This window comes from Dipodomys spectabilis, unplaced genomic scaffold, assembly GCF_019054845.1.
Source record: "Dipodomys spectabilis isolate Male_0828 unplaced genomic scaffold, ASM1905484v1 ptg000360l, whole genome shotgun sequence".
NCBI lineage: Eukaryota > Metazoa > Chordata > Mammalia > Rodentia > Heteromyidae > Dipodomys > Dipodomys spectabilis.
This window is the reverse complement of record NW_024871037.1, coordinates 4,274,611-4,296,915: the sequence shown is the minus strand read 5'-3', so window position 1 is coordinate 4,296,915 and position 22,305 is coordinate 4,274,611. Positions and strand designations below refer to the sequence as shown.

The 22,305-nt window shown below is 44.5% G+C and overlaps 1 protein-coding gene across 1 annotated transcript in view; it reads left to right on the top strand.

The window, feature by feature from the left end:
* Cpne4 (copine 4) overlaps positions 1–22,305 on the top strand; it is a 131,990-nt gene that overhangs the window by 40,620 nt on the left and 69,065 nt on the right. The window contains exon 2 of the mRNA XM_042666020.1: positions 19,795–19,974. Within this exon, the coding sequence (XP_042521954.1) occupies positions 19,795–19,974 (180 nt within the window). The remainder of the gene's footprint in view (positions 1–19,794; positions 19,975–22,305) is intronic.

Here is a 22,305-nt window from a genome sequence, read left to right as displayed (position 1 = left end):
CATTTGCAAATGTGATGACATTTGGGAGCTTTTTATACCTGCTACAGGAAGCATGGGGGGGGGGGGGGACGAGGGAGGGGGAGAAGCTGGGGGTTGAATACCTTCTCCCCAGAGAGCAGCAAATGGCTGAAAGGGTCTGAGGGGAGAAGAAGGGGTGGAGGGGAAAGAAAGGGGGAGGGGGAGGAAATCATATATATCCTATGGCCGGGATTTATTCTAGTCTGACCTGACTTGGAGGGGAAAAACAACAACACCACGATTTCACCGCCATCCCTCCTCCAGTGTGGTTTTGGTGATTTCCTCTAGAGTGAACAGAGCTAAGATCTTGGAAGATATTTCTTCTCTGTAGAGAGAGATGGGGGGGGAGAAGGGAGGGAAGGGAGGGAGGGTTACATGTGCTCTTGGCCTTGGAAGGTTCCAGTGGTAGATCAGTGCCTGTGGTCTCTGTAAGCCCCATCCAGAGTTAGACCTGCAACTCAATAGGAAGTTTGAGACAAAAAGGCGGGCAGGGGGAATCACACTGGCCAAATAACCTGGTTCCAAATGTGATTTTTGTCTTGTGCAGTTTTAGCCAGTCCTGGGGCTTGACCTCAGGGCCTGGGCACTGTCCCTGAGCTTCTTTTATTTTTTGCTCAAGGCAAGTGCTCTTACCCCTTGAGCCAAGGCACCACTTCTGCTGGCTTTTTCCTCTGTGTATATGGTACTGAGGAATAGAACCCGGGGCCTCGTGTATGCAAAGCGAGCACTCTACCACTGAGCCACCTTCCCAGCCTCAAGGTGGGGCTTTCCGGCAGCAGCTATGTTCTTGAAAGACGGTGCAAAAGGCCTGCAGCCATGAAATGGGACTCCAGGTGCTGTCAGGATGCCTGCACCAGAAAGCCAGCCCAGCGGGGCCGGTTGCCCCTGGCAACCAGCTCAGGGAAACCGGGCACTGTGATGATATTTAAATAAGTGGTTGAGGGAATGCGGGAATCTGATTGTCTACATTGATGGGTTTGCTGTCTTCTTCCCTGGCCACCCTCTCCTCTCTGAAGGTAAAGATATGGGAGCCTGGACTTAGGTGGCAGAAATGGACAGCCCATTGTGGCCCTCGGGGGTATTAAGGATTCCCAGGAAGAGAAGCAGCTAGTGCAAAGGTCCTGAGGCAAATATGAATTTAAGACACTCAAAAAAAAAAGACTAACCAGCCTGCTGGGGGGGGGGGGGTGGGGAGAGGGTGCTGCCAGGTAAGCTGTCATCCTAGCCACTCAGGAGGCTGAGATCTGAGGATCCCAGTTCAAAGCCAGCCTAGGGCAGGAAAGGCCATGAGACTCTGATCTCCAATAAACCCCTCGGAAAACCAGAAGTGGCGCTGTGGCTCAAGTGGTAGAGCGCTGGCCTTGAGCTGAGGGACAGCGCCCAGGCCCTGAGTTCAAGGCCTGCAATCAGAAAGAAAGAAAGAAAAATCCCAACCAATTAACCAGCTAACTAATTAACCAACAAAAGAAATAGACCAGTAGGTTTGGATTTTAGTGAGGGAGCAAATACACAGGGGGTCACATCATGCCACTTCTCCCCATTTATTTATTTGTTTATTTAGGCCAGTCCTGGGGCTTGAACTCAGGACCTAGGCATCTTTGGCTCAAGGCTGGTGCTCTACCGCTTGAGCCACAGCACCACTTCTGGCTTTGTGCGTGTGTATATGGTACTGGGGAATTGAACCCAGGACTTCATGCATACTAGCCGAGCACGCTACCACTAAGCCACCTGCCCAGGCCTCACTTTTCCTTAGATACCAGAGAGGCGGCCATTCTACCGGTGCACAGTCCCAGGCAGGGCCCAGGCAGTGATGTTTTCATTGTTTGTTCTTGTTTCTGCGTTTGCTTTGGGCTGTTATTTTTAAGTCCCCCAGGTGATTTTAATTACAGAGTCTTGTCGGACTAGTCTAAGGAGTTGAGCTTTTATTTTAAGGAACAACAGAAAGCCACGGAGAGCTTGGGAAGGGTGGGCAGGGAACATAGGATAGTTGTTATGGTTAAAATGTCCTTCTGAGGTTTTGAAGAAAGTATGGACTGAAAGGGGGAGGGAACCAAGGAGGTATTGTTTGAGCGATGGTGTCTCAGAATAGCAGAGAGAGAGAGAGAGAGAGAGAGGGAGGGAGAGAGGGAGGGAAGGAGAGAGGGAGGGAGAGAGGGAGGGAGGGAGGGAGAGAGGGAGGGAGGGAGGGAGAGAGGGAGGGAAGGTGGGAGAGAGAGAGGAAGGGAGGGAGGTAGGTAGACAATCGAGATGCAATGTTGAGGACCTGTGGCTCTTGGTAGTATTCTTCTAAGCTGGTTATTATTTGGAAGTGGGAGAGATGGAAGAAAACACACTATTTCACCGGGGTGTACTGGTAGCTCATGCGAGATTCCATCCCTAAACTAACCAGCAAAAGTCAGGGTTGGGCTGGGCACTGGTGGCTCACGCCTGTCATCCTAGCTACTCAGGGTGGCTGAGATCTGAGGATCACAGTTCAAAGCCAGCCGGAGCGGGAAAATCTGTGAGACTCTGATCTCCAATGAACATACCAGAAAACCAGAAGTGGGGCCAAGGCTCAAGTGGTAGAGCAGGGACACAGAGCTCAGAGATAGTTCAAGCTCCACCACTGACAAAAATCAATCAATGAATGAATCTAAAAAGGCAGGAATGGTGGTGTTGTTCAAGTGGGATAGCACCAGCTGAGCAAGTTGAGCAATTGAGAGACTCCTTTTTTTTTTTGTGTCCGTCCTGGGGCTTGAACTCTGGGCCTGGGTGCTGTCCCTCAGCTTTTCAGCTCAAGGCGAGCACTCTACCACTTGAGCCACAGCACCACTTCTGGTTTTCTGGTGGTTTATTGGAGATAAGAGTCCCAGAGCCTTTCCTGCCCCGGCTGGCTTTGAACCTCGATCCTCAGATCTCAGCCTCCTTAGGTAGATAAGATGACAGGTGTGAGTCATGGACGCACGGTGATTTTTTAAAAAATGTTTTTATTTATCTGGTCAAAACTTGATAGCAAGATCTAGAATAATCCACTCAAGGTAAAACCATCTCTCCCTGACTGGAAGGAATAGAGAAAAGAGCTGGAACTGTCAAAAATGCGCATGTAGGAGGGCAAGTCGGCATTGAACCCACTACAGTGGGAATGTGTGGAGGGCTTGGGGGTCCCTCACCATTTCCGCCATGCATCAAGATCGCCTGTTTTTCACCTAAGGATTAGACAAAAGTGGGGGTGGGGAGGCAGGGGAGGGAGAAGACAGGAATAGAGCCGGAACACAGCCCTGCGTGGGGGTCTGGTCTGCACTTCCCTGGTTCTCCCTGGGCGTGAGAGGGAAGTTGTGTGCTGTGTGACCTTCGGGTGTGCTGTGTGGAGCCCCGGCTTCACGTGCTCCCTCTCCTAGCGGGATCTCTTTATGAACACAGCTTTCTAGAAGGCAAAGCTTTCTCTTAGTCTGGACCCCAGACCCGTACAGACACTCAAATGACTTACAAACTTCCTCTCTTCCGTGGAGTTGGGTGTTGGCCGTGTGACTATTACTGCAAACCTAGAGTTAGCATTAACATCGCCCTAAGGGCTTGCTTGCTTATCGATATGTATCTGTCTGTCTGTCTGTCTCTGTCTCTATCTGTTTCTATCTACTTGTCTATCTGTTTATCTATCTGTCTGTCTGTGTCTATTTGTCTAGCTATCTATCTGTCTGTCTCTGACTATCTGTCTCTTTGTCTGTTTATCTATTTGTCTATCTGTCTGTCTGTCTATTTGTCTAGCTATCTGTATCTGTCTGTCTTTGTCTCTATTTGTCTATCTGTCCATCTGTTTACCTATTTGTCTATCTATCTGTCTATATGTTTGTCTGTTTATCTGTCTGTCTATCTATGCTCTCTACTTTTGTGTCCTCTCTACAGCGCATCTTTTTATATTTTTTATTATCTCTAAGTAGTTATACAGAGGGGTTTCAGTTCAACATGTCAGTTATGAGAACAGTCTGTCTTGATCAATGTCACCCATTGGGCCTTATGCTCTTGCTTTAGCTTTCTTGCTCAAGCCTGGCACTCTACCACTTGAGCCACCTGTCTACTTCTGGGCGTTTTGCTGGTTAGTGAGACCTATGAGTCTTCCTCCCTTTCTTCCTTGACTTCCTGACTTCCTTCCTTCCTTGACATTTCCTTCCTTGACTTCCTCCCTTCCTTGACTTCCTCCCTTCCTTTCTTTCTCCCTTCCTTGACTTCCTTCCTTCCTTCCTTCCTTGACTTCCTTCCTTCTTTTCTTTCCTCCTTCCCTCCCTCTCTTCCTCCTTCCCTCCTTCCCTCCTTCACTCTTTCTTTCTCTCTTTTCTTCCTCCCTCTCATCCTCCTCCTCCTTCTCCTTTCTCTTTCGCTTACCCTCTCACTCTTGATCTCATTGCTGCAGTTGTAAGTTTCAGCCCTCACCGCACCCGTTGGAAGCCCTTCCTGCTTGATGACTACCCAGGAGAGGAACTCCATGCTCTGAACATGACTAAGTCTGTGTCAGAATGCGCCCTTGAGACATGGAAGGCTGCCACATGGGTCTCCTTTAATGATCGTGTGTGTGTGTGTGTGTGTGTGTGTGTGTGTGTGTGTGTGTGTGTGTGTATGAGAGCTCACCTTCCTGGCCAGAAAATGTGAGAACGGAAGCTTCTAGCCAGCCTCCCTGAGCTCTAAGTGACAGCAACAGGAACAGATAGAAAGCTCAACAAATTGCCCTGTCCCTCCTAGATTCAGGCTCTACGTTTGCCCCAGTGTGTTTACCAGGTCTCCTTAAATATCTGAGTGGCAGACAGTGGGTGAGCTGGGAGCTCTTATCTCCCTGAAGGAAGGCCTCTATTCAAGTGTCAGCTCCCAGCCAACAAACACCATTGTCCCAGGAGATATGGCAGATAGGGTGCATTGTGAGAGGCGGTTCCATTTTCAGTGGTGTGTCTGAAAGATGTTGATGGCTTCCAAACTGATGGCTTCCAAACTGAAGTGCTTTTGTGAGGGACGGGGGGGGGGGGGGGGGGGCGCTGGGGGGACGGGGGAGGGTCCCATATTGGCATCTGCTTTGCTCTCTGGGGGGTGGTTTCTCCATTTGAAGCTGGCTGGGATGGTTCTGTCTGAAATGAAGTTCCTGTCATCACACGCTCATCCTCCGCCCATTCTTGGCGGGTGGTGACAGGCCCGAGTCCGTGTCCGGTAAAGGTGCTGTCTTCCTCTGCTGTCTGCTTCTCGGGTTCTGGGGCTGGGTTTCTGAAAGGTCCTTGGCTCAGGACAAGAGCAGAAGGAACTGGACTCCACCACCTGGTCACTACTCAGTGTGATATAAAGGGAGAGGGAACTCCTTTCCTCTGGCATATTCTAGAATCAGCAAGACTGGGTGAGGTTGGGGAGTGGGGGGAGGAAGGGAGGGAGGAAAGGAGGGAGGGAGGAGGAGAGAACGCAAAGCAAAGAAAAAAAATAAAAGTAAAGAAAATAGAAAAAAGGAGGAAGGGAGGGAGGGAAGGAATGGAAGGAGGGAGGGAGGGAAGGAATGGAAGGAGGGGAGGGAGGGAAGGAATGGAAGGAAGGAGGGAAGGAAGGAAAGAAGGAAGGAAGGAAGGAAGGAAAGAAGGAAGAAGGGAAGGAAGGGAAGAAAGGATGGGAAGGAAGAAAGAAAGGAAGAAAGGGAAAGAAAGAAGAGAAAGGAGAGAGGAAGAAAGGAGGGAGGGAAGGAAGGAAGGAGAGAATGAAAGGAAGGAGAAAATGAAAGGAAAGAAAAGAGAAAAGAGGGAAAAAGAAAGGAGGGAAGAAAGGAATGAGAGAAGGAAGGAAGGGAAGGAAGGGAGAAAAGGAAAGGAAAGAAAAGAGAAAGGAGGGAGGAAGAAAGAAGGGAGGGAAGGAAGGAAAGAAAGAAGAAAAGGAAAGGAAAGAGAGAAAGGAGGGAGGGAAGGCAAGAAGGAAGGAAGGAAGGAAGGAAGAAGGAACGAATGAACGAAGGAAGGAACGAAGGAACGAAGGAACATTCAATTTTACGAGCCCGGTGTCCCTTTAGCTGGTCGTGAGCATGGATGTAGACACATGTCATTTCTCCTTGTCATCCTGGTGGCTTCAAGGCATAAGACTTCTGCTCTCTCGGGATGTAACTCAGGTCTAAGCTCCCTAGACACTCCAGAGAGAAAGCTCAGGTCTCTCCCTTTCTGTTAGGAGCTCTCCACTGCTAGCCATCTTGTCTGCAAAACAATACATTAATAAATTAACTGTTGGGTTGATGGCCAGTGGCTCAAGCCTAGAATCCTAGCTACTCAGGAGTCTGACATCTGAGGATGATGGTTCAAAGACAGCCCCGAGGCAGCAAAGTCCCTGAGACTCTTATCTCCAATGAACCGCCAGAAAACCAGATGTGGCACTGTGGCTCAAGTGGTAGAGCACTCAGCTTGCGCTTGAAGAGCTCAGGGACAGCGCCCAGGCCCAGAGCTCAAGCCCCCACGACCAATAGAAATAAAAACTGTACTGTTGAATTTAATTACCTATAGATGGATTCTTCACACATGCATAATAGGCTCACTTTATAGAGGGCCTTGCCTTATAGCTGGTTAGAGAAAGGGAACCCGGTAATTGGATTTTTTTTTTCTTCACATCTTTCCACAACCAGTGGTATTTCTCTATCTCCACTTTTGTAGCAGATGGAGATCAGGGCTCCTCAAACTCCATTCTGATCCGATTCTGCACAGATAGAGAGCCACTGAAGTACGTAAGTTAGACCTTACCCATGGCTTGGAGAGGAATCTGTCACGCGGGGAAAATTCTCCAGGCCACGGGCTTCCTTCCCAGAGAATCAATGGAAGAGCCCAGATTTGGATTCAATCAAGGCGTTGTAGGCTCCCCAAAGAAAATACACATCCTCAAGCCCATCTTAAACTCTGTATTCAATGGTACTTGCGGGGCTGGGAAGGTGGCTCAGTGGTAGAGCGCTTGCCTTGCATGCATGAGACCCTGGGTTTGATTCCTCAGCACCACATAAGCAGAAAAAAGCCAGAAGCGGTGCTGTGGCTCAAGTGGTAAAGCACTTGCCTTGGACTGAAGAGCTGAGGGACAGTGCCCAGACCCAGAGTTCAGGCCCCCATGAACAAATTTTTAAAAATGATACTTGCAAGAACAATGTACTACTTACTCTTCCTGGCCCTTGGGCTATGAAATAATGTGAAATTCTAGGACATTAGCATTTTCCCTTTCAGCCATAAGGGAGAGGGATAGAGGTAGACTTTCTCTTGAACTGTGTGTGTATGTGAGAAAGGGAGAGAGAGAGAGAGAGAGAGGGAGGGAGGGAGGGAGGGAGGGAGAGAGGGAGGGACTTTTTCCCCTCCCTCTACACAGGCATTAATACCCAGGTTTAGGTTCTAATTCAGTGTTTCAGTGTTGATTTATTGTGCAGGCAACATTAATGACGCCCAGATGAGAGGAAAATTCTACTGGCAGCCCCCACTTCGACCCGAAATCAAACCATTTTTCCTTTTGTTTCATGCCAACATCGTCATGGCTTGATTCATCCTTGAGGAGCCGGGGCAGTGGGGTGATTGATTGATTAATAGATTTCTTTTTCATTAAATGCAGTACTCTGGAGATTTACAAAAAAAAAAAAAAAGATCCTCCGTTATCTGGCTTACTCTCTGCAAGAGGAATGAACTGTTTTGTAATGTGTATTTAGAAGGAGCTGTGACTGTATCGTGTACTTAAGAGGGACAATGAGGGGGAGCAGTTTGATCATTGATATGATTTTGTTTTCTATTATGATGAGCTTTGTAAGGCTACTGGTGCATCTAAGTCATTATAATTCTAGTTGTGTGTGTGGGGGGGTACTGGGACTTGAAACTCAGGGCCTGGGCGCTGTCCCTCAGCTCTTCAGCTCAAGGGGAACGCTCTACCACTTGAGCCACAGCACCACTTTTGGTTTTCTGATGGTTCATTGGAGATAAGAGTCTCATGGACTTTCCTGCCCTAGGCTGGCTTTGAACTGCAATCCTCAGATCTCAGCCTCCTGAGTAACTAGGATTACAGGCATGAGCCACCAGTGCCTGGAGGGAGGAGAGGAGGATATTCTGACAGGGAGAGAGTCCTCCTCCTTCTCCTCCTCCTCCTCCTCCTCCTCCTCCTCCTCCTCCTCCTCCTCCTCCTCCTCTTCTTCTTCTTCTTCTTCTTCTTCTTCTTCTTCTTCTTCTTCTTCTTCTTCTTCTTCTTCTTCTTCTTCTTCTTTCTTCTTCCTCCTCCTCCTCCTGCTCCTCCTCCTCCTGCTCCTTCTCTTCTTCCTTCTGTTTCTTCTTCCTCCTCCTTCTCCTTTCTCTCCTTCCTCTTCCTCTTCTTCCTTCTCCTCTGCCACCCTCCCCCCTCCCCTTCCTCCTCCTCCTCCTCTTCTTCTTCTGCTTCTTTTTCTTCCTCTTCCTCCTTCCCCTCCACCTGCTTTTCTTCTGCTGCCTCCTCCTCCTCCTCCTCCTCTTCTTCTTCTTCCTCCTCCTCTTCTTCTTCTTCCTCTTCTTCTTCTTCTTCTTCTTCTTCTTCTTCTTCTTCTTCTTCTTCTTCTTCTTCTTCTTCTTCTTCTTCTTCTTCTTCTTCTTCTTCTTCTTCTTCTTCTTCTTCCTCTTCTTCCTCTTCTTCCTCCTCTTCCTCCTCTTCCTCTTCTTCTTCGTCCTCCTGCCCCTCCTTTCTTCAGAATTTTGTTCCTAGGATCATTTCCAGAAGTGGGGCCACAGGGTAACCAGAAATGAACATTTTCCTGGCTTTTGATTTTATACCGCCAGATTAATTTCTAAAGAGCGCTATAAAAAGTTCTGCCAGCAGCAGTGTGGGAACCTACCACTTCCTCCACCATCTGGCTGGCATTGGATTTCCAAACGTATACCAAGTGTATGTGTATAAAGCTATGCAGGGCTGTGTATATACATGTATAGCTTGATTATGATAGTACTCCACTTTTCCATTTCGAAGGAGGTTTAAAATGTGAACATATGACCTCTGTAACAATGGTGAAGCACTAAGACTAGCAAAAAACAAATTCAAAAAGCATCCAAACAGAGATCTACCTACCCCCCAATCTACTCTTAGTAATCTTAGATATATATCTATGGCACGGCATACAGCTTATAGATCTTTGGGGTTTCTTTTTTTTTTTTTTAATAAATACAGCTACTTTCTCTATAAAAATGGAGTCACACTGCCCCCAAATTTTTTATGGCCTACTTTTCTGTCTCATGCTGCTATTTTGAACATTTGTTTCTATGGGATCATAGTATGGATACCTAACTTCAGTAATACCTGCTCGATATTACTCTACTGTTATAAGGTAGTAGTATTAGCAATGAAGAATACTGTAACAGAGTAAGAAAGCTGAGTAACATGTGTGAGTTGGGCCCCAGTGGCTCATGCCTGCCATCCTAGCTACTCAGGAGGCTGAGAGCTGAGCATTGCGGTTCAAAACTAGCCCGGGCATTTACCCAAATAACCACAAACAAGGCCACACTAAAGCTACCAGCACAACCATGTTTATCGCCGCATTGTTCACCATAGCTAAGATATGGAACCAACCCAGATGCCCCTCAGTAGGTGAATGGATCAAGAATGTGAAATATATATATATATATATATATATATATATATATATATGAATTCTATGCCTCCATCAGAAAGAATGACTTTGCCCATTTGTAAGGAAATGGAAAAAATTGTATTAAGTGAAGTAAGCCAGGCCCAAGGAAACATAGGTCCCATGGTTTCCCTTATTTGTAATCATTAGTATATGTCTAGGATAATCTTAGCAGATGAGCAGAACAGCTCAAAAGCTATGAACATATGACCATATAAGATGATGCTAAGCAAAATGAACCCCAAGGCACGGACACAAGAGGTTTTCCTTTGTTGTTGTTGTTTTTAATGTACTATGTGATTTTTTTTTTGTTTCTTTTATATGTCCTTCTCCCTATGGTGCATCCTCTGTTGTCACTGTATTTGATTTTGGTACCCTGGGTATTGTAGATACGTTTATCTGAATAGGGGAGGGAACCACAGAATGGTCAGACAAAGGACAAGGGGGAACCAATGAGACAGAAAATATGTTGGAAATGATCTGTGCAACTTGGTATAGAAGGGGAGGAGCAGGGGACAGAAAGAGGGAGAACAATGAGGGAGAAGGTAACAAGTTGGACAAGAAATGTACTCACTACCTTACTTATATAAACATAACCCCTCTATACGCCACCTTGACAATAAAATTAAAACAAAAAAACAGCCTAGGTAAGAAAGTCCCTGAGACTCTTCTCTCCAATTCACTACCAAAACGCCAGAAGTGGAGCTGTGGCTCAAGTGGTAAAGTGCCAGCCTTGAGCATTAAAAAAAACAGCGCTCAGGCCTTGATAAGTAGGAATCAGGGCAGATGCGGGCATTTTCTCTGGGATGAGATAAGTACCACTGGACAAAGCTATCAAGGGTTGGTCCTGCGAAATGTCAGAATGCTGACAACTTCCTGTCCTCTGCCACCCATCAAGGTCATCTCAGAAAGCAGCCCAATTAGATGGCTTCATGTGTTCAGGAGAGATAGCTGTGGCCACATTCCCGTTTTCTTTCATTCCTTCATTCATGCTAATGACATCTGGCAGAGGAACATTTTCAAGAACTTAGGAAGTTGCTTCTGCGATCTTCTGGCCATTACCCTATCCATCATAGACTCGTATCGAGCAATATCAATACTTGTCTGCGGCTTCGCATTTTTTTCTTCTCCTCTTCTCTTTTTTTCTTATGAAATAACTTCTTTAGCATCCAATCCATCTTTGCATGCCTGAATAGCAGGGGAAAGACAGTTGGCCTTATCATTGTGTGTTAAATCCTCATTTCTTTTCTTTCTTCCTTTCCTTTCCTTTCTTCCTTCCTTTCTTTTTCTTCCTTCCTTTCTTCTTTCTTTCTTTCCTTCTTTCTCTTTCTTCCTTCCTTCCTTTCCTTCTTTATTCCTTCCCTCCTTCCTTCTTTCTTTCCTTTTCCTTCCTTCTTCCTTCCTTAATTCCTTCTTTCTTTCTTTCTTCCTTCCTTCTTTCCTTCCTTCTCTCCCTCCCTCCCTCCCTCCCTTCCTTCCTTCCTTCCTTCCTTCCTTCCTTCCTTCCTTCCTTCCTTCCTTCCTTCCTTCCTTCCTTCCTTCCTGTCTTTCTGTCTTTCTTTCCTAATAAACTGGAAGCTGGAGGGAACAACTGGGAGTGAGCAAGGGAAAGGGGTCACATTGTCCCCCCAAAAAAAATGTGCTGTTTATCCGACACGTCACTGTAACACCTCTGTACATCACCTTCATAATCCCAATAACTAATCAATCAGTTAATTAATTATTAATTGGAAGCTGAGAAAAGGAATGGGTAACTTCGGTTTGGGCCGTACTGAATAAGAGAAGAGAAGGCAATTTCAAAGACTCTGATTTCTTGGCTTTCCGTAACAGGTTTCATCAAACAGGAGAGGGGTGGGGGCAGCTGTTGGCGTGGGGATTCTGATGAGGGCCTCATCGGCAGAGGTGTGAGGTATCAAACCCCGCCTCCCCCGAGACCCTAAATGATGGCTTCCAGTTATGCCTTCAAAGCTACACCCTGCCCAGTGCAGGGGCTGTTATGGTTCCATAGGACCCATTCCTTCCTGCCCAATGGGCCCTAAGGCTGGGGCTGTTTTTACTGCCTATTGATCCCACTGGTCTTTGTATTGATTATGTGTCAGCCTCTCAGCCTGGGCCTCCACTGTGAGCTATTATTTGTTATTGAGTTGTCACCACGGTCTTGGGCCTTGCCTGGCTGCCAAGGTAGACCAGCTGTCTTGTCCCCACCAGTCAATCTCTCCCTCCTTCCTTCTTCCATCCTAACGCTCTGAATAGTATGATCTTTGTCCAGGAGGGCTCTTGCAAGGGGCCGGTGGGATACAGACGTGTTAGAAGTCATAAAGTAAAAAGTAGATAAATAAAATGGGAACCTAGAGAAGAAGAGCAAATGCCTTTTTATTTTTATTTCCCCTTCAACATCTGATCAACAGGATCTATGGACCAGGTGAAGTGCAGGGCTATTTGTTTTCATGAGTTCGTTATCACCTGGCATTAATAAGACTTGAGGGCCAAATTAACCAAAGTTATCACTTCTTATATATTTTGGCAGGTGAGATGTCACTTGTTTTAAATGCCAAAGCTTCCGGGCTGGGAAGATGGCTCAGTGGTAGAGCGCTTGCCTTGCATGCCTGAGGCCCTGGGTTCGATTCCTCAGCACCACATAAGCAAAAAGAAAAAAGCCGGAAGTGGCGCTGTGGCTCAAGTGGTAGAGCGCTAGCCTTGAGCTGAAGAGCTGAGGGACAGCACCCAGGCCCAGAGTTCAGGCCCCACGACCGGACCCCCCCAAAAAAAATTAAATAAATAAATGCCAAAGCTTCCTTTTTTTTTATTTTTGCGATAACTTTGGTGTCTGAGTCCTGGGGCTTGAACTCAGGGCCTGGGCACTGTCCCTAAGCTTTTTTTGCTCAAGGCTAGCGCTCTACCACTTGAGCCAATGCTCCACTTCTGGCTTTTTTTGTTTTTGTTTTTTTGGTGGTTCATTGAAAATAAAGTCTCACGGACTTTCCTTGCCCAGGCTGGCTTTGAACTGTGATCCTCAGATCTCAGGCTCCTGAGTAGCTGGGATGACAGGCGTGAGCCACCAGCACCTGGCAGAAATTCTTTTATCCCTCCATGTTATAACGGAGACCGTGGGTGGAATGTCCATTAACTCCTTAAGGTAAGAGCTAAGTCCCTGTCTTTCTTTATATATGAAGCAGAAAGGGTTTATTTTATTTTATTTGTTGTCGGTCGTAGGGCCTGAACTCTGGGCCTGGGCACTGTCCCTGAGCTCTTCAGCTCAAGGCGAGCACTCTACCACTTGAGCCACAGCACCACTTCCGGCTTTTTCTGTGTATGTGTTACTGAGGAATCGAACTCAGGGCTTCATGCATGCGAGGCAAGCACTCTACCACGGAGCCACCTTCCCAGCCCAGAAAGGGTTTATTTTGGCGTAAGCAGAGGTTGAGTGTTACAGGCTCATGTAACTGTTTTTCATAGTCACTTTGGTTATTACTTCTTCTCCATGGACCTTTGGCTGCCGCTTTTTCCTTAAGCTGTGGCTTAGTGGGTACCATGTTATGGTAGAGGGTACCCTGGGCTCAATTGGTTGCTTGGTAATTTTCTTACATGCATCAAAAGCTAAAGGAAACTAGCCTAAACCATTCCATGCGTTAAGTGCTTAAGTCTTAACAACCGACTAAGCCATTTGAAAAAGTTATCCACACAATTTAAATAATAATAATAATAATAAATAACCAAGGGTGTGCAAATGCAGTGGTACTTACTAGACATTATATGGAAAATGAACTATACAACTTGAGGATAGAGACAGAAGGGGAAAAAGTGAGAGAGAGAGAGAGAGAGAGAGAGAGAGAGAGAGAGAGAGAGGGTAAGGGTGAGACCACCCCAAAAAGAAATGTACTTATTACCTGGCTTACGTAACTGTAACCCCTCCATACCTCCCCTTTCTAATAACAATAAGAAATATTTACAAAAACATAATAACAGGAATTCTTTTAAGCTGGGCGCCAGTGTCTCATACCTACAATCTTAGCTATTCAGGAAACTGAGATTTGAAGGAGAGAGGTTCAAGGCCAGACCAGGAAGAAAAAGCTAGAAGACACACCATTTCCAAAAATATTCAGAAAAATAAAAAGCCAGGGTGGAGGCAGGGCTCCAATCTGCAAAGTTATCAGTTGAGCAAGTCTAAGGCTTTGAGTTCAAATCCCGATTCTGGCAAAAAAAAAAAAAAATCCAAACCAAACCCAAACATTCTTGACAAGTGTCCGCAGTGATAGATCATATTCTGGGTCACCAAAAAAGGAAGAAAAAAAAAAAGAATTGTGAAAGAATTGCAATCATACCATATCCTCTGGCTACAATAGAATCAAACTAGAAAGCAATAAGCTACCGGAAAAGCAGAGGGAGGGGGAATAATCACTAGAAAAGTTGAAAACACACTCATAAATAATCCATGACCTGAATATTGTATTATCCTGACACAAAAAGCAGACTGCAAGGAAAGAGAAAAAAATTTACCTTGAACGTGATAAAAAGAAAATGAAAATATAACATCGCCACATACAGCACTCAGTTAAGGAAATGCTGGGGGGCGGGGAGGGAGGGACAGCGGGAATGGCATTTATAGCAGTAAAGCATACTTTAGGAAAGAGTTCTTGGTCTTAAGAACCTAGAAGAAGAATAGCAAAAATAAATCCAAAGCAAGAAGGAAGGAAATAGCAAAGATAAGAGCTGAAATAAATTAAATAGAGAAAAACAAGACAGAGAAAGAGAAAGAGAGAGAGAGAGAGAGAGAGCATACCAGTAAGGCAGAGTTTTGATTCTTCGATTCACAGATCAGTACATCCAAGAATCAGAGGAAGACTGACAAGCCAAACAAAGTAGCAAAGATGCACATTACGAATATTAGAAAAGAAGCAAGAGTTATCACCGCTCCTCCCATTTTTTAAAAGTTCATTGTTATTATAAAGATGAGGTACAGAGGTGCTAGAGTTACATAAGTCAGATTTTTAAAAACTACGTTTCTTTTTGAACAGTGTCATCCCTTTCCTCCCTCTATCCCAGTTTTTTCCTTCCCACCTCCACCCATAAGTGGTGTCGTTCACTTTCAACACAGCGTCTCGTGAGGACGAGGGCTGCATTTGTTCACCCTCTGTCCTTCCACTGCTGTGCACCTCACAAAGACAGATAAACAAGACTAAAAAGAAAAGAACATAAGCCAGTTAGCTCACGCCTGTCATCCTAGCTACTCAGGAGGCTGAGATCTGAGGATCACAGTTCAAAGCCAGCCAGGGCAGGAAAGTCTGTGAGTCTCATTTTTTTAAAAGTTTATTGTAAAGGTGAGGTACAGAGGGGTTACCCTGAGACTCGTATCGCCAATTAATCACAGAAAAAGCTGGAAGTAACCCTGTGGCTCAAGTGGTAGAGTTCTAGCCTTGAGCAAAAGAAGCCCAGGGACAGTGCCTAGACCCAGAGCTCATGCTCCAGGACTGGAAAACAAAACAAAATAAGAAAAGCAAACCAGAATTTCTCATGGTCTTCAGTAATTAGCAAATAGAATTCATTATGTAAAAGGAATTAGGCACCATGAGCAAATGAGATTTATTCTAGGGATAAAAGATGGTTTAAAATTCAAAACTCAATCAAGCCGTAATCTTACCAAAACATGGCATTATATTACATTATAAGCTAATGCGTTTTAATATATAATTCATACTAATATAATTTGTTAGGTGCTAAAGAAGAAAATTAGCATGATCACATCACTTGATAGTAATTTTTAAAAATTGACAAAATGTTACACTCATCCATAACAAAAACTCTCCAGAAAACCGAGACCAAGGGAAATTTCTGAACTTAATCAGCAGGCTGATATGCTTAATTGTAAAAGACTGCATACTAACCAAGACTGTGTAAACGTCAAATTTTAAAATCTGATATTAATGAGAATTGTTCCAGAAAAAAATAGCACTGGGCAGGCTCAGAGGTTAAAAAAAAAAAACCTAACAAAACATGAACCAGATTTATATGATGAAAACTACAACAAAGTGAATGAAAGAAATTGAAGACTGAAAAAAAGACACAGATTTTGTTCACGGAGGACAAGTGTCAGCCTAACGAAGATGTCCGCTCTCTCCATACTGAGAGACCAGGTTTGACACCATTTCTCTCAAAACACCAGTACTGGGTCTTGAACTCAGGACCTGAGCACTATCCCTTAGCTTTTTTTTTTGCTCCAGGTAGGTGCTGTACCACTTGAACCACACCTTAACATCTGGCTTTTTTTGGTAGTTAATTGAAGATTTAAAAACAACCTCACAGATTTTTTTCCTGCCCTGGCTGGCTTTGAACTGTGATGTTCTGATCTCAGCCTCCTGCGTAACTAGGATGACAGGAGTGAGCTACCCGTGCTCGATGCTGGGTATTAATAGGGTACTATGTTATGTTATTTTTAATGTTACTAAGTATGTTAAATAACCTACTTATATAAAGCGTAAGTATATATATAAAACATAGATATAAAACATATAAGTATATATGTATTAATAAAATAAGTATATGTTACATATGTTATAAATGTTATAGATATGCTATAATATATACAGATATATGTTATAACAGATATATGTTATATATGTTATAACAGATATATGTTATATATGCTATAACATATAAGTATGTGTTATATATGCATATGTTACATATACTTAAATGTTATATATAACACATACTTATATGTTAAATATGTTATAACATATACTTATGTTATATATAAGTAGGTTATTTAACATACTTAATACATACCATAACATAGCTATGCTATTACTATCTTCAGATTTGTAAATTCTGTGTTGTAAATTCTGTATGCTATATTGCTTTCAAACAATATTGTAAACACTATGAAATGATCATTCTAGACTTCTTGTTCATAATGATTTTACAGTTCCATTTTATTTAATAGTTGTTACATATTCTATTTACATTTGACTTGCACCTGGTTATTTTTAAGTGGTTTCCAGACTTCCCTGGTTTGATATAATCGTCTCTAGCATCTAATAGATACGACGATTGAGTGGAAATTCCCTGATCGTTTATACTGAGTATACTTCTGTATGCCTTTCCAGACTCTTCTGCCAACATTCTATTTGGCGTCCTGTGCATCTGTGTTCTTAGATGAGACTGGTGTCTGCTTTGCTGTTTTGTCTGTTCTTCTTCCTCCAGCTTTACTGATAAGTTTAGGTTTCAACCATGGCATTAATTGGTGAGTTAGTTACATGGTGTTGAGGTAACACCACAACAACCTGTTCTGTACAGGATTCAGATATCATAGTCTGGTCATGGACACATTGAAGAGCCCTTTGAGCCTGTTGTTTACTTGTATGTCTTGAAAATACTGAGGTACGAGCCTTTCTGATTTTTTTGTTTTGTTTTTTTGTTTTTGTTTTTGTTGGTCATGGGGCTTGAATTCTGGGCCTGGGCACTGTCCCTCAGCTCTTCAGCTCAAGATGAGTGCTCTATCACTTGAGCCACGGTGCCACTTCTGGCTTTTTCTGCTGATGTGGTGCTAAGGAATCGAACCCAGGGCCTCATGCATACGAGGCAAGCACTCTACCACTGAGCCACCTTCCCAGTCCTGTATAGCTTTCTTATATAGAGATATATAGATACAGTATATATTTGTATATTGTATGTTGTATATATTGTTTGTATTGTATATGTTGTATACTATTATATAGATTGTCTATATAGATATATCTAAAGATATAGGTCTATCTATCTATCTATCTATCTGTAGATAGATCTAGATATCTATCTATATAAAATATAGATAGGTCCTACACTATATAGATTGCTAGATCTACATATAGGTCTATATCTAGATCTCTATATAGATAGGCATGTCTATAGATCTAGATCTAGGAAGATCTAGATCTGTAGACACATATATAGATCTAGATCTACCAATATATAGATCCATATATAGTTAGACACATATATAGATCTATATACAGATCTATACATAGATCTAGCTATCTATACAGTGTAGCAAAGCACAGTGGAGCTAGGCCTGTATGCCCTTCCCTTGCCTGCGGTATTTGGACAAAGCATTCTGCAGCTAAGACAGCAAAGAAATGCTGGAAGCCCCCTATGAATCATCAGCGTCGGAGTGAAGGGTGAATTGCTTTACACTGGTGTGGGGTGAGCCTCCCCGCTCCCATCCGCTGAGAGGATTCCATCATGGTGGTCAGGCCTCAACGTGACCTCAATCCAACATCCGGGTTTCTTCCTCCTGAGCTATTCTGCACGGGGCTCTGGTTCTCCAGTTCAATGGAAAGAAGTTGCATAAACAAAGTTGCATAACAAGGGGAGGAAGAGAAAGTCTGAAGACAGGGAAAGCTGATACAGCACACTCAACAAAGTCATGTCCATGTTCACTGCTACGCTATTTCCATTGCCAACAACCCAGATGACCTACAATGGTTGAAGGGACCAAGAATATGTGATATAGATATATATCTATATCTATCTACCTATCTATCTACATGTATATATGGACATATATAATGGAATTTAACGTATCTGTTAAGAGAATGATGTTACGTCATTGATAGGGACCTGGAAAGAAAAAAAAAGAATGTAAGTCAGGCACAGAGAGACAAATGGTGCACGTTTTCTCTCCTACGTGGAAGCTAAATCTAAATTATTAAGCATCTGGCACAGAAATTGAGGGACCAAGGGTGAACAAATGCAGCCGTGGTCCTCAGTGGGGAAAAAGAGCTCTATAACTTGTGGGTGGGGACCAGAGGGGAAAAATTGGGAGATAAGCACAAGGGAAGGAGGACATGGTGCAAAAACAGATGTACACTCATTACTTGACTTACGTAACTGTCACCTCGCTGTGTATCACCTCTGCAATATCAATATAAAAAGTTATTCGGAGATCACGGTTACGTATAATGATAGCCAGCAGAATTCACCAACTCTCCATGTGTAAGGGGAAATGTGGCGACATTTCATTTATCTCACTCGAAGCTTATTGTTGTTTTTTTTAATCTGTGTCTTGAGGATGTCCAATCCACTTCTAAGTCGATGCTTGGGGATTATTTCAAAATCTCTCACAAAACATCTCGTGAGTAGAATTAGACCTTACTGTATGATGTCATGGTTTTATGGATTCAGATAAATGTTGTACCATGGATCAAGATTCTCATTCTAGGGGCTGGGAAGATGCTCTAGGATCTGAGATGAGCTCTCACTTGGTCCTTTAAAACTTTTCAGACTATAAATGGCTCTGTGCATTAAAAAAAAAAAAAACTTGTGATAAATATGGAGGAAAAGAACCTCAGCAGAGCTGGACACCAGTGGCTCATGTCTGTAATCCTAGATACTCAGGAGGCTGAGATCTGAGGATCAGGGTTCAAAGCCAGCCTGGGCAGGAAAGTCCATGAGATTTTGATCTCCAACAAACCACAGAAAACTGGAAGTGGTGCTGTGGTTCAAGTGGTAGAGCGCTCGCCTTGAGTGAAGAGCTCAGGGACAGGGTCCAGGCCCAGTGTTCAAGCCCCACAACTGACTACAAAGTAAAAAAGAATCTTAGCAGCAAGGAAGTCCAGTAGAAAACACAAATCTTTCTGTCTGACATCCTCAACATTTAGAGGTCAGGAGATCCCAGGAAATTCAATTCCTAGAGGCCTGGGTCACTGAGCGGTGCCCGGAAGTGTCAGACATAGATCTGAGAGAAGGGGACAAAAAAAAAAAAAAAGGAAAAATAATTATCACAGGAGACAGAAGAATGTGGAGAGCTGGAAGTGACCTTGCAATCTGAAACCTTCTGGTGCTGGTTTCCCTGAATGAGCAGACTGTGGCAGAAGGGGTACAAGGAGTGGGTAGGCATCACACACCTGGTCACGAAGATACTGGAAACCAAAGGCATCTGTAATTCGATTCCCCCCTTTTCCTGGCTGTCCTCCTCCATTGTGCTGAGCATCCAGTGGTAAGGAGATTCTACCATGTACCCGTACCGGTCAGACATCACTAATCTATGACAGATTGTGTTCCTTCAGGGACCAGATGTGCCCTTAGACCTTCCTGCTCAGACGCTCCAGGCAGCTACTCTTGACTGGCCCACCTGGCCAGATTCTTTGTTGTGTCAATAATAATAATACTTACCAAAATCCTAATCCCCAGTGGGGTTTCTTTTTCTGTTGCAGGTGGATAGGACAGAGGTGATTCGGACCTGCATCAACCCCGTGTACTCCAAACTGTTTACTGTGGATTTCTACTTTGAAGAGGTTCAGCGCCTGCGGTTTGAAGTCCATGACATCAGCAGCAATCACAATGGGCTGAAGGAAGCTGATTTCTTAGGTGGCATGGAATGTACACTTGGCCAGGTGAGCCAACACACATTCCCTTCCTCCTCCTCCTCCTCCTCCTCCTCCTCCTCCTCCTCCTCCTCCTCCTCCTCCTCCCTTTTGCTTCCTTTCCCCATCTCGCCTCATCTTTGCTTTCTTCTTCCTATTGATTTTATTATTACTATTATTATTATTATTATTATTGTCGGTCATGGGCCCTGAACTCTGGGCCTGGGCTCTGTCCCTTAGCTCTTCAGCTCAAGGTGAGCGCCCTACCACTTGAGCCACGATGCCACTTCCGGCTTTTTTCTACCTTTGTGGTGCTGAGGAATCGAACCCAGGACCTCATGTATGCGAGGCAAGCGCTCTACCACTGAGCCACCTTCCCCACCCCGATTTTATTTTCTTTTGCATGTAATATGTTACTACTCCCTGGACACTATCACATCTATTATATCAATCTGTGATGTGACATCTTTTTTTTTTTTTGTCGGTCGTGGGACTTGAACTCTGGGCCTGGGCGCTGTCCCTCAGCTCTTCAGCTCAAGGCGAGTGCTCTACCACTTGAGCTACAGTACCACTTCCGGTTTTCTGGTGGTTTATTGGAGATAGGAGTCTCACGGTCTCTCCTGCCCGGGCTGGCTTTGAACCGCGATCCTCAGATCTCAGCCTCCTGAGTAGCTAGGATTACAGGCATGAGCCACCAGCGCCCAGCTTGTGATGTGACTTCTTGTTCCCGATTAATCATCTTCTCTTCTGAGTGCCCTCGAGTGATTGGTCAATAGCCATTAATTGGCCCGTGGACTGTGTTTCTGGCTCTGGGTTCTGCACTTGTGTCAGCTGCAACCTTGTCCTGAGTGGTTATTAAAGTTCCATCCCCGAACTTGACAGGGAAGATACAGAGAGCATTTCTCTGAGTTATTCCAAGTCTCTGAGGTATGAAAAAAAATAACCCAAGGAAGGGACAAATACTTGATGAGCAAATAATCTTCATACTAATGTAAAATATTTTTTGACTCAGGGAGCAAGCCGAACCAGAGAATACTGTTGCTATTTAAGAAAAAAAAAAAAAAAAAACTACAAAGGTAGTTAAATGCTAGGCGTTGGTGGCTCACATCTGTCATCTTAGCTACTCAGGAGGCTGAGATCTGAGGATCACAGTTCAAAGCCAGCCCTGGCAGGAAAGTCCCCATGAGACTCTTATCTCCAATAAATCACCAGAAAACTGGAAGTGGTGCTGTGGCTCAAGCAGTAGAGCGCTTACCTTGAGTAAAGAGCGGCTCAGGGACAGTACCTAGGTCCTGAGTTCAAGCCCCACAACTGACAAAAAAAAAAAAAGAAAGAAAGAAAGAAAAAAGAAATGATTCCCAAACGTACAAGTTTAGTCCTTCTCAAGCCTCACCTCTCCCAAACCCAATGGACTATTTTGTGCCAGCCTTAAAAGGTAGCTGTCACAGAGGGAGTGGTGAGTAAAACATTATTTTTCCCTGGCCTAGAGTACCTCAAGGCCTAGTTGAATTAAAGATGGAAGGCAGGTGGTTCTGCAGTTCATGAATAACAATGATTTTTAAGCCTGGTGAAGCCAGGGTACAAAAGAAGAGAAGAAGCACGGGAGACTGGCATGGGGGTTGGGTTGGGGAGCAATGGGGTGGGGGGTAGGGGAGGATCAATGAAGGTCTTCCCGAGGAAAGCGGTATGTCTGCCAAATAGAGAAGAAAAAAGGAGGAAGCACAGGTTCCGAGCAGATGGGAACATTGTACATAGAGCGTTCATCGGGTTCAGGAAGAGATCTGACATATGGTGCAGCCCAGCATCTTTGTTTGATTCCCCGTCTCCCCCCCCCCCCCCCAAGCCAACTCTCAGACAGGAAGGGAGATGTTGGGGAAAGAAACACCAGCATGAGCTGGAAAAAGGGATCACAAGACAAGGAAGGCAGGATGTGACAGATGAACGGTGAAGTTGGCTACCCATGTGTGGGGGGGGGGAGCTTAATTCTATGGTGAGGGGACAGTAGGATTCTGGAAGATTCTGGGTAGAGGAGACATCAGTTAACCTTATCTAGGGATGGAGACATTGGAGCATCTAGATAACTAGGGGCTAGAAATGTTCCCACCGCTTCTTTTTATTATTATTTTTATTGTAAAGATACTGTACAGAGGGGTGACAGTTACATGAGCAAGATGAGTCCATTTCCTCTTGAATATTGTTACCCCTTCTTTTGTTTTCCCCTACCATCCCTTCCCTTCCCACCTCCCCAACTCCTTCCTTCCCCCGCCAAGATGTAAAGTTCATTTTCAACATAGTGTCTTGTACATCTCATCGTTACAATGGGTCAACCTGTATCCTTATTTAAGCATTTTGTTATATCCC